General features: G+C 36.9%; 1 protein-coding gene across 6 annotated transcripts in view; it reads left to right on the plus strand.

Annotated features, from left to right (window-relative positions):
* UNC79 (unc-79 subunit of NALCN channel complex) overlaps window positions 1-17,083 on the plus strand; it is a 105,929-nt gene extending 88,846 nt beyond the window's left edge. For 5 of the 6 annotated variants that reach the window (XM_088058197.1, XM_088058199.1, XM_088058200.1 and 2 more), the window contains 8 exons: window positions 1-78; window positions 2,524-2,613; window positions 6,081-6,256; window positions 7,881-8,067; window positions 9,238-9,435; window positions 11,600-11,677; window positions 15,233-15,274; window positions 15,885-17,083. In XM_088058197.1, coding sequence (XP_087914323.1) covers window positions 1-78; window positions 2,524-2,613; window positions 6,081-6,256; window positions 7,881-8,067; window positions 9,238-9,435; window positions 11,600-11,677; window positions 15,233-15,274; window positions 15,885-16,085 — 1,050 coding nt within the window. In that variant the 3' untranslated portion in view covers window positions 16,086-17,083. Of the gene's footprint in view, window positions 79-2,523; window positions 2,614-6,080; window positions 6,257-7,880; window positions 8,068-9,237; window positions 9,436-11,599; window positions 11,678-11,778; window positions 11,868-15,232; window positions 15,275-15,884 lie in introns of those variants that run through there. The other variant, XM_088058202.1, reaches the window with a different exon arrangement.
* Window positions 17,084-18,041: the final 958 nt, after the last annotated feature.

The following is an 18,041-nucleotide window of genomic DNA, read 5'->3' on the forward strand; positions in this document are numbered from 1 at the left end:
TTTGTTTGTGCAGATGCTGGAACAAAACTAGCTGAGTCAACAATCCTACATAAACAGATGATTGCCTCAATGCCTGGAGTAAGTACTGAACCAAACTCCACTTCTTAGTTCTGTTGTTCTGATTTTTTAAAAAATACATCTTATTCAGCTTGCTTTGCTTCAGTTTAATGCTCTTTCCTTTACTCCTTTTCTCCTCTGATTGGCAAGGTGTATTACAGGCAGAGGTTGAGATGCTTCATCCTTTTTATTAATGGTGGAATAGTTCTGAATTTGATGTTGCTTCCCTTGCTTTCACTGGTAACCTTTAGTCATGTAACTGACTTCAGTGGAGCCTGTGCTCAAAAAGACAAGTCAAAGATCTGCAGGTCTCAGTGGGCAACAGACCAGCTGAATGCATCAAAAAATGGTAGCAGGATGGAAAGCTACAAGTCATTGCCTCCATTCTCACAAAAGACTATCTGATTAAAGAAGGGAGTTAATGGTGTTTTTCTAATAATGTCTAAGTCATTAATCTATATCCTGCTGATGAGTGTAGTTAAATTACAAGTACCCCTAATTGCCTGAGCACTGGATATGCACCTGGTGAATATGGGAGGAAGTAGTACAATGGGAGATCTTGACCTGTTCCATGACATATGTAACTGAGTACTCAAGCAGATGGAAGAGGGTTAGCCAAGGTTTGCTTCACAAGCTGAGTGAGGAAAACTTGTTTCCCTATGTGTGTGTCAGCTTTAGGGATGACTTAATAGGATCTTTCCCATGTATCTTCTGAAGTGCGTGATTTTTTAAATGCCAATCTTTAATACCTTTCCTCCCATTAGGATATTTTAATTTATACTTGCTTTGAATAGATAGACTAACACTGGTGTTACAAGGTGATAGGAACATGATCATTTCAGAAGAAATCACAGAAAATTAGACTGCCTATTGCTTGCATGAAACAGAACAGGTGGTTGGAGAGAAGTCTTTTGCAACTGAGCATTTATTTTCAGAGACTGGAGTGTAGTCTCTTTCATAATTCTATTAGTCAATATTCTAGAGCCCAGGTCAAAGCCTTAGTGCACACAAACTGGGTGGAGGATATACTGACAGGGTTCCCAATGACCATATTTTACTGGTTTTTATTCTGTCACCGGAACTGACAGGAACAACGTTTGAAAAGCCAGAAGGTGGCATAGTAAGGTAACATACAAAAATGAGGAGTGCCCAGGTCAGTTTAAATATAGAATGCTAGCAGTTTTTCAAATTTTAGCCACTAAAAGTCAGCTGTGGCTTAATAATGTTTCATTTGTATACTCAGATAGGATAATCAGCTTGTATGCTTCAAAGTGCAGGTAATCAAAAAGAGTTCAAAGAACAGTAGTTTTCTTCTGTAGACTTAACTGCAGTGTTCTGCCCTGAGCCTATGACTTGGGATAAAGTAGATTTTGGTGACTTCAAAAAGATATCTAATTTAATAATTTTGAGGTCATTTAGCCTCAAAAGTTAAGCATTTCTTTTATTGGCCCCTTAGAATGAGGCATCCATAGTTCCTGTTGAATTCAGCTAGCATTATCTTCACCTTAGACTATTAACATATAAACAGAGGTTTATGTGATACCTAGTGGGTCGGTAGTATCACCTTCAGAAAGCTTCCCTGCAGGGTTCTCTGATCTATTCAAAGCCCTTATTTGATCTGACAGCTTTGTTCCATTGACTGCTTTATGCACCTCGGGCACATCTTGTGCTAGCTGAGGGCCAGAATCACACTTGTCACTGCTCTAGGAAAAGGATTATGAAAATTTGTAGTGCACAAATACAGCAAGCACCACATTGAATACTTTTGTTTTCCCTTTGAGGTTTTTTTTCTCTGGCACAGGTGGCTTCTCATTAAGCTTATACCTTTATGATCTAACTGGAGTACTGCATAGTTTAAGTGCCATTAAGATGGTGTATTTTGAATGCTTTTTCTTCAGAAATATACAAGAAATATTAATTAGTTTTTGCAAAAAGGAAAAAGCATAATACATTTCAGTGATGTTCATTTTAGTGATGCTTACACATAAAATACCTGAAGTTATTTAAACTGTTTTTCCATTGTGATTAATATGAAATAAGGGCATCTGTGCCTGTGACTGAATTTTGTTTTCTTTGATTGTAACTGATTGATTCCAATTGCAGAAATGCTCAACTGCTTGAAAAACGGAGTTGTTAAATTCTCACTGAGTTTTTAAGACTTTGATTGTGGACCACTATAAATTTCAGGTTGACATGACAAGAATATTCTTGAAGGTTTCATCAGTTAATCTCTTATTGTTGTCATAGATAAGAGCATTTTATGATGCATGAAGAAATTACAGCAGCTGGACTATCTTCTTATATTATAATCAGATAAGAGGACATAATACAGTGAGAGGAAGAACATCAAAGAATACCTATTCCTAATTATTCCAACTAAAAAGTAAAATAAAGAATTTGAGACAGACCAATTGTATTCTGGTGAAGCAAAACTGGGTACTTAAACTTATTTCTTTTATGTTTTAGTGTGGAACAGCAGCAATGGAATGCATGAGGCAGTATGTTGGGGAAGTGCTGGATTTCATTGCAGATATGCATACCTTAACCAAATTGAAGGTTGGTTCTGGCATACATTGATCTAAAGTGTATGAGTTTTTTTGACAAAAATATGTTTTCTGTAAGGAACCTGCCTGGGAGACACAGTAGGAAGTATTTGAGAATGACTGACAGGTTTTTTTTCTTTCTCTTTTAAAAAAATATTAGTACTGTTATAGATTAGAGACTTCTGTGGCATCAGTAAAAAGTAGCTTATGTGGTGTTGAAATGGAGGCTGATTCAAATATTGTGAGCACACAATAAAAATGCAGGCATGATTTTTCTGAAATGTTGATGATAAGCAAATGTCATACCAAAGTCACTGTGAGAAGTAGTTTTGTTTAATGTAACTCAGGGAAGCTGTTATAAACTTCTTTCCTGTACAACTAAGTACACTCTTGTGGAGGAATCCTCTGTCTCTTATAGACACAAATAGACTCTTAAATTTATTGGAAGTTCAGAGGTAATTAAAATGCAGTAATTGATCTAAAAAAGGGGTGTCCTTTTTCTAATGGATACTGTTGTTTTCATTGTCAGGTTATATTCTGTTGAGATGGAGAAAAACCAAATAGCTCTTACTGCTGTAGTCCAAACTGCATTTTGATTTCTTTGTATTAATTGGGTGACAAATTGTTAAGAGGAGTGACAGTAAAATACTTCTGTTAACATAAAATATTTTATTTAGGAATGCATTTCATAAAAAGATCCTCATAATCATTAGCTAACCAAAACCTAGAATTCCTGTTTCATGGAGGAAATTCATGTTCCCATTAAATTTCATACAGAATGGAAATTCTATAAGATGTTTTGAAAAATAAGTAGCCTAAGTATCTTGGCTGCTCTAAAGTTTATTTATGAAGCAATGAGATGAGAATTTTTACCCTACTAGTTTCTCACACACTCACTTGGTCACTGTCCCTCTGGCCCCTCAACCCCACCTTGTGCCCCAGAGGGGACACCTTATTGCATGTTAATAATACTTACCACAAAGGAAGAAGAATCCTAGCTAAACTGAAACTTGTGTCTTGAAACTCACTGTGACTGTATTTTACTGGACAAAATATTCCTTTTCTTAAATTCTTACCCTGTTGGTCATGAATTCCTTTGAATTAAAAAAAAAAAAAAATGTAGTCTAAGGGAAGCAGCCTGTTATGCTGGAGTAGAAATTTACTTCAAAGCACGAAGTATTTTGTCTTTTGAGGTTGAATTGGATTGCCTTGCCTTCCCACTCTGTCCTCTTAAGTTATTCAGCCATTTCTGTAAAAGCTCAGAACTGCTTTCAGAATACGTAGGCAGATTAATCATAAATGAGGCAAGAGATACATCTGGTTTGATAGTTCCACAGGAAAAAAAATGGGCTTACTTGAAACCAGGAATGGGGAAAATTGGTTTATAAATACTTGGAAGTACCCTCTCTCCTGTGAAAAATGTTTCTGTAGAAAACTTTCTGTCATTTGAACTTCTTCCTTCTACCCATCTCTGTTGAGCTGTAGTCTGATTTTTTACAGTGCTGAAGTCTGATGTTTGCTTTTTACCCTCAGGGGGACTATGTTTTTTTTTTTTTTTAATTTATATGGATATAGATAGTACCTGAACTAAAACTTTTACCCACTTTTTCACTTTCATGTTTTGAAATTGGAGAAGAAGCTTCCCAAATCAGTCATCTGTCCATTTAAAACTATGTCAGAAATTTCATGTTTTGATTTAGCCATGTAATACAGGAATCTCAGGACAAAATTTGCATTATAGGAGAGTAAAATATGACCATAATTTTATGTATTACAAAGAATAAGTTTTTCTGTTTTATAAAATTAAAGGGCAGTTTTTATTTAAACAGATAAAACTTACTTTGTGGTTTCAGCATGTTTGAGAAAATATTTGTAAGCATTTCTAAGTACAAATAGTCAGAACTTCAAACAAATTCACAACATCTAGATGCAAATTCTTGCAAGCTCACTTAATGTATTTACTTATGTTGCTTGGGTTTTGTTAACAGAGGTGTTACTCTTTAAAACATGACTCCTATGATCATCTGGTTGTACAATTTCTTACAAGTGTGTATTATCAAAAGCATCTGGGGTTACAGCTAAAAAAGAATGCCATATGATTAATTCGACCAATAACAATCCCAACAGCAGAAGGTGGTTTTCAAATTTGGAATATTCTACTCTCTGTAGGAATTCAGAGAACAGACATAGTTAAAGTTGTTTATTTGTAACATTTATATCCAATGTCATCTTTTGCATATCCAAGAATAATTTATTTGAAGGAGGCTAATTATTTTCAGTCCTGTGTATTAGGAACTACTTCAGTATAAAAAAGGTATAAATGTTAATTCTCAAGATAATCACATTTCAGTGTACTGTTTCTGTTCAGTTTATTATGGTTTCTTTTTCCCTTTGAGATAACATCTTAATTGGTTAAGCTTGGCAGGAGTTTATTTATGATGATGATGATGATGATAATAATAATGATTTTTATTATTATTAATATTATTATTTATTTAGAAAATGCCACCATTTTTAAAGATTCATAATGTATCTGCTTGTATAACTGTCTACCCTTTTTACCTGTCTGTGTAACAAAGTCATTAAATATTCATGCTGGTACATAGGGGCTTCTCTCTTGAAAGAGACTTTAAGTGTAATTTGAGAGTGTAAGTTTCTGGGGTCAGATACTTATCTGTTACAAAAATATTACTGGTTCACTGATTTTTATCCTGTTACAATAATTGAATAACTGATAACCTGATTTTCTTGTGCAAAGCATATGGTTCTCCTTTTAAGCAAGCAACTGCAGTGAGCACGTGTTCTGTTATAGTCTAGTACCAGAAGGTAATGCAAAGTTAGCTTAATAGAAATACAGAAGTATCTCAAGAAGCAGCAATGAAACATCCCTTAAAGCTGGCAAAGCAGGATAAATTATCTTTACAGGCATAAATATTTGAGTGTTTCTTCATAAGAGGTTTGTCCCTTTTTATTGCCAGAGCTTAAAGGCATCTGTAACTGAATAGTGCAATATAGCTGACTAGTGCAATATAGTCATATTGCCAGTGAATTAGTGAGAACTTCTTTCTGAACATGTAAATGGAATATTGCACATGGAAGGCATTTCCTGCCCAGATGCTGTCTTGTTAAATGGTTAGATTCATTTTTACCTAAACTCTGTGGATGTGCAAGCATTAGTTTGTATTTATCAGCTGTTGAGTTTGCTGATAGAAAAGCTGCCTATACATTTTACCCAATTTATATTTTGTCTGGCCTCTTGGAATTGTGGCCCTCTGTGGAAAGATCTGCATCATGTAGGTGTTACTATTAGAGGGATTAGAGAATTTTTAAAAATCTATTTCTGAGCTTTGTTTTGTAGACACAGTTAGAGATCCTGAGAAGGAATTGAAGGGGAGTGAAACAGAATATGCTGTTTTTAGGAAGAACTTAGTTCAAGCAAAATACTCTTTATGGGTAGGAAATGAGATCTTTGCCTTGCAGAGTCACATGAAGACTTGTTCTCAACCACTGCATGAAGACACATTTGGTGGGCATCTGAAAGTTGGTTTAGCTCAGATTGCTGCTATGGAAATCACCCGGGGAAACCACAGGGACAACAAAGCTGTGATCCGGTATCTGCCTTGGCTTTACCATCCTCCTTCGGCAATGCAACAAGGGTGAGAAGCTTTTCCACAAAAAGGAATATAAAAATGAGTTAGAAATCTTCGCAAAATTATGTTCCTATTGCTGGATTCCATAGATAAGACCCACAGTAGGAAGTGGTGGCACTGGGACATTGAAACAGCTGCTGAGCAGCTCCCTGATCCTTGACTGAGGAGTTTGTCAATGTAATATATAAAGTACAGGCCAAGGGATAGTTGAGGTAACTCCAGGGACTTGACTGGAATAACACTGGAAATTAACTTGATTCTTGGTCTAGGTACAGACAGTGAAAAGCACACAGGCACTTGGTCAGTCCTAGAATTACAGAAAATATTCTCTGAATTATAGACAATACACCAGAAAATGGCCTTTGAAATTATGGAGTACAAATGAGTGAGAACTCTTAAGTGCAGGCCTACTGATGTATGATAGACTACTAACTTCACCTGGCTGAAGTTAAATGAGAGAAATCCTGCTCAAGACATGTTTTCTGTCCCTTTTCACTGTGAGAAATCCTGATGTACAGTATTTTATTTTCTAAAAAATGGGGACTACTGTCCCTTATGTTACAGTGACAACAAGTTGCTTTGAGTGTAGGCAATTGGACTGTGTTTCCATAAACCTGTATTCCTGTCCCATCTTTGCCCCAGACTACCTCTCCAGGATTCTGGGATTGTTTAGGATCCAGTCCTTTAGATACATCTGCTTGTGCATTTATGTGGAGCATTTGAAAATAATGGAGTGCTCATCTCCTTGCACTTGAGTTTCTTACATGTAGAAAAAAGGAACATATGTTCTGAATTGAAAGTAATGAATTACTTTAAGATCCTATAGGGACTTGAGGAACAGCATTGTATCAGTTTTTATTAAAAAATAAAAATTAATGGAATGCCTCTTGGGCAATATGAGTCTTTGACAATGACATCAATTTGGAAACTAAAACCAGCAGAGAGAATGGCCTAGGAAATAGTGATTTATTGATGGGAAAATAATTATTTTTTTCCTGTACCCATGAATTCAAATGAGTATTTAGTCGGAGCTTGGAAGCGGCAAAGGGATGGACAAAATGTCACCAGTAAAGAGCTCTTCCTTTTAAGATTATATAAGCACACTGTTTTGCAATTAGACACTGCACTAGATGGTGAACAAATACTTAAGTGTCACAAAAAAGCATAGTCCCTGCCCTCAAAAATATAATCCAATTGTTCAAGAAGATTTCTGAACACAGAAATTAACTCCACTTTACCAGTGGAGAAGTGGAACACAGTGGAGGTAAGGCAGCTGTGTGGTGTCCAAGAGAGCTGAAAGGAGCATTTCCACTTGGACAATCCTTCCCATATGATGATATCTGTGTAAAAAAAAAAAAAATCACTCTATATGAAAGCAATGAATCTGTGAATGCTTTAATCTTTTATAGAGACTGTTTCTTATACCCACCAAATATGTTCTATTTGACTTGTATATGGTATGTCAAGACCACCAAGTTCTGTGTGGTTGGAAACTTCCCACGAGCTGTACCAGTGATATGGGTCTCCAGCACACTGAGACTGCATCTGTCAAATGTGCATAAGGGGACTCCATATTTTGGGGAAAGCCAGAAAACTTAGTATCATTGTAAAATCTGCTCTTTCTTGACAGGCCCAAGGAGTTCATAGAATGTGTCTCACACATTCGTTTGCTGTCCTGGCTACTTCTGGGGTCTCTGACACACAATGTTGTCTGTCCAAATTCTCCATCATCTTGCATGCCTATTCCACTGGATGCAGGTTCACAAATTGCTGACCACCTTATTGTTATTCTGATTGGGTTTCCAGAGCAATCAAAGGTAAGGGATTGGGTGTTTAAGTAGAGATGTGTTATGCATTTGCCTTACTGCAAACATTTATTTTTAGTAAGATAAAAGAAGGGGTAAAAGCTTAATAAAATCCAGGGCCCAGGGAAATAAATCTCTGTACAGTGTTTCTTACCTGCCTAGAAAACTGGTGAAATTACACTTAAGTTTGAGGTTTGCTATTTCAAAGTGTCTGAACACAGGAATGAGAAAAGAAAAACTGAATTCCAAATTGAAGCTTTAGCAATGGCCATCTCTGTAGCAAATCTCTCAGATAGTTATCTATCCATGTTGTATATTTGCATTATATAGCATGTAAATAATTTTATGATCAAAATAATTACAAACAGTGATGATTCAAGTGCAACTTTTTTCTTCAGGTGCTCAGGACAAGAAGAGGAATTACAGATTATAAGAGAGTGGTTTAACACAACTATAGCAGCAGTCTTTGACACCAACCAGGTTTTTATTAGTGAGAGAGGCATAATGATCACACATTTATCTTATATATAAAATCCTCCTTTATTTCCCTCCACCCAGCCAAGACACTGGTGCTTCCCATTCATTTCTTTGGCCTTTTTTTGCTCTTTCAAATACCTCTTTCCAGTTACCAAGCAACCATTGCAATGTTTGGTACTGCTACAGAGCAGGAATCCCTCTTGCACTTGCCAACTGAGAAAACATCTCTGCCCAGAAGCATCTTTCTTGTAATGAAGTAGTTAATGTCCAGCAGTCCTGGAGGCTCAGACACTGTGATATATAACAAGGATTAGCAAGGAGCCATGCCTGAGTACGCAAAATGAATTCTCTTTCCTTGACTGTTTCCTTGTGACAATGAGCAGTCCCCGCAAAGCAGAAATGGATAACTGAATAGAACAGAACAGATGTAAAATCATGTATTTTATATGATAACTGTCCTTTCAGGTTCTGAAGTGGAGTCATATGTGCCAGAGCCTTCTGACCTTCCACAGATTGCAGTGGAGATTTTTTAAACATGGAAAAGATGTTATCAAGTGTACTTACTAGCTCCTAATGGGAGGGAAACATGGGAAAGTGAGGGGCAAAACTGCACAATGGGACACATGACAGGGGATGAAAGCCTCTGCACTGTATCCCAATACACTTATTTAAATAAACATGTTCTTCTATTTTCTGTTTATATAGACATCTGTTCTGCACATGTGTTCCCTGTTCCATGCATTTATATTTGCGCAGCTCTGGACAGTGTATTGTGAACAAACAGCAGTAGCTCCGACAGTCCAGAATCAGAACGAATTTAGCTTTACAGCAATCCTCACAGCCCTGGAGTTCTGGAGCCGAGTGACACCGAGCATCCTGCAGCTAATGGCACATAACAAAGTGGTAAGTCAGGTGCTGCAGACAGATTTAGCACAGATTAGACTCAGAGGAGGCTTGGCTCTGTTTCAGTGGAATACAACAGACTATGAATAACATCATAAAGTGACTTTGATGCTTTTGAGAAATTAAAGGGATAGCTAATTAGTAGGGATTTAACCTCACAGTGGGCCTGAAACAGGATCTAGCTAGAATCTGCTTGAAACGGCATCAGGAGCTTGAGTTGCTGCCTGTTGAGCTCCTTGCATCATGTGTCATTTTATACATATTCCTGCTCTTAACTGTGGTCTGCTGTTTGATCTGACTCTGTCTTATAGCAGAAATTAACTGATCTAGGATAATTCTGTGAATATGCATTTGATTATTTTTTACCATGTGATGGTGAAAAAATACACAACTGCTGACAGTTGGCCACTCATAATTCATGGGTTACTCATCAAAAATAAGCTACATAAATATCTCTTAAAACATTTTTGAGTAATGGATGACTGGAAGGAGGCATCTCTAGAGATGAGATTTAAAATTGTGTCCAGAAATCATCCATACCATTTGCTTGGAAATAACCTTTAAATGTTTGTTTATCCTAAATACTCCCGTTGCAGCAACTTTGTACAATAAGAACCCAGAGGGCTTCCAGAAGCCCTCTCAGAGCTGCTCCTTTCCTTACCCTTGACTAATGATTCTCTGCACCTGCAGGCTTAGGGTTAAGAGCTTGTTTCTGATGGGCAAGGTCTGTTGTGTTTCCTACATCCCAGTTAGTCAGGACAGGTCAGAACTTTTAACTGGGATGTTCACCAGTAGTTCTGGCTCTGGAGAGCCTGATGTTAGCTTTGAGTGGGAAACATCTTTATACACGGCCCATTCCTCTTAAGTTAGGTCTTAAGGTTTGGGTTTTTAAGGTTTGCTGCTACTAAGATTTTCATTCTTGATTTGTTTGGGTTGTCTTTTTTCTTTTTTAAATGTAGGCCTGCTATGTGTATGGAAATTGTTTTATATAATTCCCCTTTCCCCACGTGAAACATCTTCCATCCCGGGCAGGTATGGACCTTGCCCTATTAATTGTAATTGCATGGGCTGCAGTTGAATTTCTCAGCCTTACTATTTCCTGTGTCATGTCCAGATTAGGCAAGGACCATCTAAAGCTGTCTCTAGAAGATATTTAACTTCTGACACCTGGTGAGGTCTCTGTGGTTCACAAACCATTGCTGGGAATAGTAATTCAGGAAGCTCCTTTCGAAGGAACGGGAAGTGTGCGTTTCCAACCAGCCACTTATTCAGTCAGACACAAAAGCCTCTTGTCAAGACCTAGGACAGGAATACGACTGGGAAGTCCCATATTCCAATCCTTTTTCTGAAAGTATATCATTATGTAGCTTTAGAGCCACAGTTACTAAGATCTCTGCCTGAGCTCTTACTCTGTGAAATGTAGATAATAATACTTGCCTGTCTCACAGGGGTGTTGTGAGGTTAGTTAGTTAGTGTTTGTGAAGCACTTTGAGGATGAAAAGCACAACATAAAAGCTAACTTTATTATTATCAAGGGAAATTTACATGTAGTTTAGACAGGCAGTATAAATAATCATTGCTGGCTTGGGTGTTTGTCTTGTACCTGTGAATTTACACAATATAAAACATAAAAAAGCTGTCTACTACCAAGTAACTGGTATTTGCATCTGTCATAAATTATGATACAAAATTATGGACTAGCTGTCAGTTCAAAACAATAAGTTGTCTTTTGATGGGGGATAAAAAGATGGGTTTTGTGAGCATGTTAATGTTCAAAGATTCAATAAATAAAAATACCAATTTCTGACACACAGATTGATGAGAATTACATAGTGGAGACGTAAAAAACGATTTATGATGTGTGAAAAGAACAAAGCCAAAGACAACTTGTTTTGATTTGTGGTAAGAATTAAAATATATCAAGGGTTGAAATACTTAACAGATAGATGTTACCACATTGGGGTTAAACTAAATAAAGAAAAACATCCCATATGTGCTCATGTAATTAATCTTGTGTGTCAGTGGTTAATAAATGCACACCTTGTGGTTCAGTATAGCTGCCTAGCAAATTCAGGAAGATCCTTCTTACAGACTGTTGGCTTATCTTAGGACATTGTTATGCTGGATATAAATTTGGTTTTACGCTTGATTTTTCTTTTCCAAGATGGTGGAAATGGTGTGCCTGCATGTGATCAGTTTAATGGAGGCTTTACAAGAATGCAATTCTACTATCTTTGTAAAGGTAGGCATACTATACCATGAATATTTATTAAATGATATTTCCCAATTATTCTGATTTCTAAATATATTGTCCTCTGCTTCCCCTCCCATTCAAAAAAAAAGGAAGTGGAAGAAACTGAAGTTGAATGTTAATGCTGCAAGATACCCTAGCAGAGCATACTGAAAAATAAAATCTGTGGTAAGAAGACCAGACCACAATCTCAAATTTAAGTTCTCCTGATTTTTAAGTGAACATCTAATCTACTTCCTCTTTCCATTGCCACTAATGTCAGTAATGATCTTAATCCTCTAATAGACACAAATAATGTCACTGACTTTGAGAACCTCTAGCTATTGCCTGAATTTTCAGCCATTCTGTATCTTTTAATCATAGGTCTTTTGCAGATGTCCTCTGTGTTTTGAGCCTCACATTCTTTTAGGTGGATAACAAAAACGTTTTGCCACAGTGGTTTTCTTGTATGTGTATGAGTTGTTTCTTTGCAAATCCATAGTTTTCTATGGGTTATCACAGTGTTTGCAGAAGGGTTGAGGTAATCTCAGAAGCATAAATCAATTTTACTATCCTTTTTTATGTTTTCCTCGTGCAAGAGAGTTTCCACATAAGTAGATAAGGTTAATATAGCTCTTCTGTTGTCATAAAGGAAATTTCTGACTAGTGTTTTACTCCAGTCTTTTATGATCAAGCAAGAATTGAAAATAAAGTAACTAAAATTGAAGGTCTTTATGTCAACTGACACAAAAGCATTCACACTCATTGTGAAAATACAAATTTGTAATGGCTTGATTCAGTACAGAAATTCTGTCACTAAGGGATGTTAAAGTGATTATGGCTATGTCTGAAAGACATATGGGCTTCTCTTTGAGCCAGTCCGAGATGTTCAGAATTCGACAAAGATGAAGAGTGGCTTTAAAGCTGTGAAAAGAGAGGCCTTTAGGGCTAAATCCCTATCACAAATCAAATTAATGCTTTCAGGGTGTTATGTTTGAGTATATATCAATATAATGCTAAGTCAGGTTAAAAGGACATTGTTGTTACTATAAAATCAAGCTTATAAAACTGTAGAACTCTGAGTTAAGGTGCTAAGCTTTCATGTTTAGTGGATGGCAGATGAAAGAGAAGAATTTGGGTGACCAAATCCCATTTACTCAGCCCTAAAGTGAAATCCTGCATGAACAATATACATGCATAGAACTACTATAGGATTCATAGTTCCAGATTACTATTTTTTTTTCTGAACTAACTGATTGTATTTTTGATGATGAAAATATTTATTGTAGATCTGAAAAATAAGTGTCATTATTTAGGGACTTACTGTATGTTTGAAGTCCTTCAAAGATGCAGCAATGCAAGGCTTACTCACACAGGAACCAGTGAGTGGCTTCTCTAATTAAAAAAATCAAATTTGAGATGGTCTTTTCTCCAGTGACTGTGAAATGAAGTGAAAGTGTTCAACTTTTCTCCTGCTTTTCTATGTCAAAGGAACTGGGAAAGTGGTCCTACCAGGTTAGGCATTGGTGTCGGAGACCAGTACCTTGGCTGGTCACATCTTTGACCATCAAATGTATCTGAGGAACTTGGGAGCCTACAGTAAATACAGGAACAACTCAAGGCCTTTTTCAGAAACCCAAGGGTTTTAAGCAGCTCCAGCAGCTGCTGTGTAGCTTTTTAGAGAGCTGGGCAGGCAGCAGATTTGGAGATCCAGAACAGCACTGTGACCACCCTGTTCTACAGCCTGGTTTCTCTTTAAAAAATTAAACTGGAATCAATATAGTTAAGTAGTAAATATAAACTCAAAAAATTTGATAGTGTCTGACAGCACTCTGTTCTTCCAGCTGTTCTTTCTAACTAGTGTTTTGTATTCTTCCTTTGTGAAGAAAAGGCTGGCTGAAGATTAGTTAACAAAACTCAAGTGCTTCCATAAAAATGTCTTGTGTGACTTATCTATCTGGCAGCTGTAGCACTAGAGGGTTTGCTTGCTTGTGCCTGCAGCAGAGTGTTTCATTTCCCTAAATATTGTCCAGACTCTACAAGACGGAATTGGTGCTGGAAGACAAAGATCTGTATCTGACCTTAGACTTGTCCAGAAGAGATATTGATAAAAGCTAGTTTCCATGAGTACCATTTACAGTCAGTATTTTTGGACACGATTCATCTTGATCTATTTTAGATACTTGCTTTGGGACAAGATGAACTGGATGTGAAGTGCTTGATTCTCTCAGCTGACTGTAAAAGTTGTCCAGTGAATTGGTTCAGATGCAGAGGGGTACCCTAAGTTTTCTACTTGGATTCCCTTCTTGCCTGATGTATTTCTGACACCAGTCCTGCCACCACTGGCTAATTCCATAAGAACTCCAGACAAAATTGTCAGTGATGTTTTGTTGATGGCAGTGGGGTGTGGAGCGTGGCCTCTCAGAGCTGTTCCCTCCTCACCAAAAACACCCACTGAGATTGAGGTCACTGCATCTTATTAAGCACTTCATTAGTGTGAGTGGGAGCCCATGGAAGGATGTACAGAGCTCAGGTCTGCTGCATCTGGCTGTGTTCTAGCTGCTTTGGCATTCATCTGTCTGTAAATGCTGAGGTTGGAATATGCTTCTTCATGTGGTAGACTAAGTAATGAGTCCTGACAGAGTTGCATAGGACTCTCCAGCAAAAGAGCACTGAAATTCAAACAATTATCATTCTTTGCACAAGGAAAACCACTTTATCTAATGTTGTCAATAGTGATTAGGTATAACTTGCAGCTCCCAGCAGCATAATTGGCAAATTGCAAATTCTAATGCCATTTGGAGGAACATTTTACAACAGTAACCTCAGTGGTTAAATTAATATTGAAAAACATGAATACTTTTGCTAGAAATTCCTCTCTGGCTTTCATAACGTTATCATGTTACACTTCCTCAGAAGTGAAAAAAGGTAAAAAAGAAAAAAATAAGTAAAAAAAAGAAGAGCAGGAATCTGAAGTATCTATCACTGCAATGCAATCACGGCTGAAAAATTTGCAGCTCTCCTCACCTTGTCATTCTGGATAGCTTTTACCTGTGCTCCCCAGCCTACAGAATGTCTCATATTCTGCAGTGAAGCACTGATATGACTAGTGGCTTAAAAAATGTTGGTTACCTTTTAAATATATGACATTATTAAGAACTACTGCTGTATGTTTTTTTTTCATTTCTTGATGTATACCTCATCATGCAAAATGTTTACTCTGTTTCCAATATTGCTCACCTGCACATAAAGAAACACCCTTAAAAGGAAAGTAAGAAGTGACTTCCTGTAATAAGTTTAATTCTATATTTTCATCATTGCCTTAAACAGGATATCAGTAATTGCCACTACTGGTGATTGATCAAGCTACAGACAAAGGCAACTGGCTTCTTTACATCTGGGAGTTACCTTCTCCAAGTACTTAAAATAACCACATTTTCAGATTTGTGGTTCAGACCATGCCAATTCAAATGGCTAAATGCATTAGATGTATCTTTCTCCATCTCACAGTAACTGTAGCATGTTTACAGTCACTTGTATAATAACAAAATGCACCTCTTCTTGCAGCTCATACCAATGTGGTTGCCAATGATACAGTCAAACCTAAAGGTAAGTTGTTTCTAGTACCTTATCCTTTTATTGTTAGTATTATACATTTCTGTAAATTCTGGAAATAAGATGCAATCTCCAAATTCTCTGAAAATAGATAATTGTAGTATATGCAGTTGAGATGAAGCTCTGAAGTGTGAGCATAGATAGAGCATCATTTACTGAGATGCTTGCCCTCTAGTCAGTACTGCTCCCCTTTTCCCTTCTGGAACACTTTCCTCTACCAAGGTTCTGTGTTGGGGCCTTTCTATTTACTGAGATCGGTTGTTCCCTGAGCTGTGGTTTTCTTAATGCCATCAGCTTGAGATTTCCCTGACAAATTAGAATTGTGATTCATGGCTCAGGAGATAGATTTTGTTCTAAAGAGGATATTGTGGACCTATTTGCTTGGGTAAAACTGTGCCATCTGGCCCTCTTTGTAAGGGAGAGCAAGGTGGGTGTGTGGTTTGTGAGTCAAGAGATTTTTGGTGAAGAGAAGAAAAGTTTTGGAGCTGTTCTCAGGATGGAGTTGTGTCTATAAGCACATTCGCCTTCCACAGGAACCTTCACATTTCTATATTAATGTATGTATTTAATCTAAGAAACTGAATGTTTTGCATCATTTCAACAGCATTTATCTGCTGGACTTCAGCTCCGCCTCCAAGCCATCCAGAGCAATGTCAACCATCACAGCCTGAGGATGTTACAGGGGTCAGGACAAATGAACAATAGCTCATCTGTGCTTCGCAAGTGGCTACAGTGTACACAGTTTAAAATGGCTCAAGTAGAAATTCAGTCATCAGAAGCTGCATCTCAGTTTTATCCTTTATGATTAATGTAATTTGTTCCAAAATACTTGTTTTTTTCTAGCCTAGCAATAACAGGATTAGAGCTGTAAAAGACCTTTTGTATAAATCCGTACACAGAGTATATACTGTATCTACACTTTCTAGTCTAGGACAGATTGTGAAAAAGCTAATAATGAGTGAAGCTAAGAGCCTGCTCCTGCCAGTTTATAATTGCAGTTACTCAGGATCAACAGGTTCTAAGTCTGCGTTCATGAACATGGATTGGACTCAAATCTATCATATTGTACATACCTCTCTAATCATTGAAATAACTTGTTCTTAAATGTTCCTTTACATTATTTTTGAAGCTAAAACAAAATTCACTTTTCTTTAACTTCTATTTTTTTTAAAAATAGAATTGTGGGTATTCACAAACATGGAAGTGCTATGTTGCTATTTTTTGACAATTACAAAAGAAAATAGGGTTTTTAGGAACCTTTATATAAGTTTTTAGGGGGGATGTCTTTTTTTTTTTTTAGATTCACAGCTGTCAATGCAATAAAATCTGTCACTATAAAATCGTGATGTTCTAATGAGGCTTTTTGTCTTCATCTTCTGGGAAAACAGCAGCTTGTAAGGAGAGTTGTTATGAAGTGCACTTAGAAATTAGGTTGTTAAACTGTGCCAATTAATTTGTGGTTTTTTTCAGTACAGTTTCCAAAACTGCCAGGTCTGATTTATTAATTTTTGAAATACTGCTTTTACTTCATTGATTCTCTGCTGCTCTTCTTTGTAGGTTTCATAGAAGCCTCTTTAATTTTGTGACGACTGTATTGTATTTTTCTGTTGATACTTGTATACAGTGCAATTAAAAAGATATCCCAAATCTATTCTTATTGAGGTCTACAGAATTTATGTTGCAAACTTCAAGAGGAGCATGATTGGACTTGAACTTTTGCATAATGATATTTACAAATCCCAGCATTTGCATACTGTTGCATACATGATGTTTAATAACAGATGCATTTAAATACCATTAGGAGACTCAGCCAAAGCCCATTGGAATCTAAGGAGAATCAATTAACTCAGTAGATTTTACATAAAATCTTGAAAGCATAATGATTTACCACCTCTTGTAATAAATACTTAAATCTGTGCAATCACAGTTGTATTTTCTTTATTTATTCTGTAATGCACTGATTAGAAAAATAACAAACATTAGGTTGTATATTGGAATGGTACTAAATTCATAGTCTTTATTTCCACTCTCAGAATCTGCCTGAGTGCATTTCAGGTTTTGTGAAGGGTCAGTCTTCCCTCACTGCATTTACTAAAATAAAAATGGAAGTGTTTGCAGATATGCCATTGAAGTACCATTATGCTTTACAAAAACAACAGAAAATAAAACTAACCAATGAAACAAAGAAAAAACAAGTGCTGGCTTGCTTTAAATTTGTCCCTCTGTGTGTTTTCAGTAGAGAGAAATTGATTTGGCTAATTGAAAACTGAAAGCAACCTAAAATGATCTACATAGAGGCTGGGGATGAAAAAACAGTAGGGATAAAAGGGAATGAGAGAGACCCTCCCACTGAGTCAAGATTCAGAGTGGATCCCCTTGCCAAAGTGAGCCCCAGACATGATCAAGAGATTTTGGGCCTAAAGGTTTTAACAGCACTTATTCAATAGCCTAATTTAAACAATTTAACAAAGTAACTCACTTTGAAGCCTATCTTGCTTACACACCTAACATACTTAAGAATCCAAGAGAGAATGTTCACAGTACACTTACTACAGCACACTCACACTCCCGTGCACACACACCTAGAGAGTAGGTACAAAGTCCCTGTGAAAAATTTCCCTCCACGTCAGTGAAGTACTCACATCGGGTGCCTTTGCATCTTCTCAACAGGTGATGGTGAAAGTGAGCTTCCAGGAGTGGGAGTAGCAGCCCAGGCTCCGTCAGCAGCATCTGCTCAGAGGGAGGTGGCCCATGAGCCTTT

Source organism: Pseudopodoces humilis, chromosome 7 (assembly GCF_049639895.1).
Source record: "Pseudopodoces humilis isolate 2021_Gansu_Grassland_sample_001 chromosome 7, ASM4963989v1, whole genome shotgun sequence".
NCBI lineage: Eukaryota > Metazoa > Chordata > Aves > Passeriformes > Paridae > Pseudopodoces > Pseudopodoces humilis.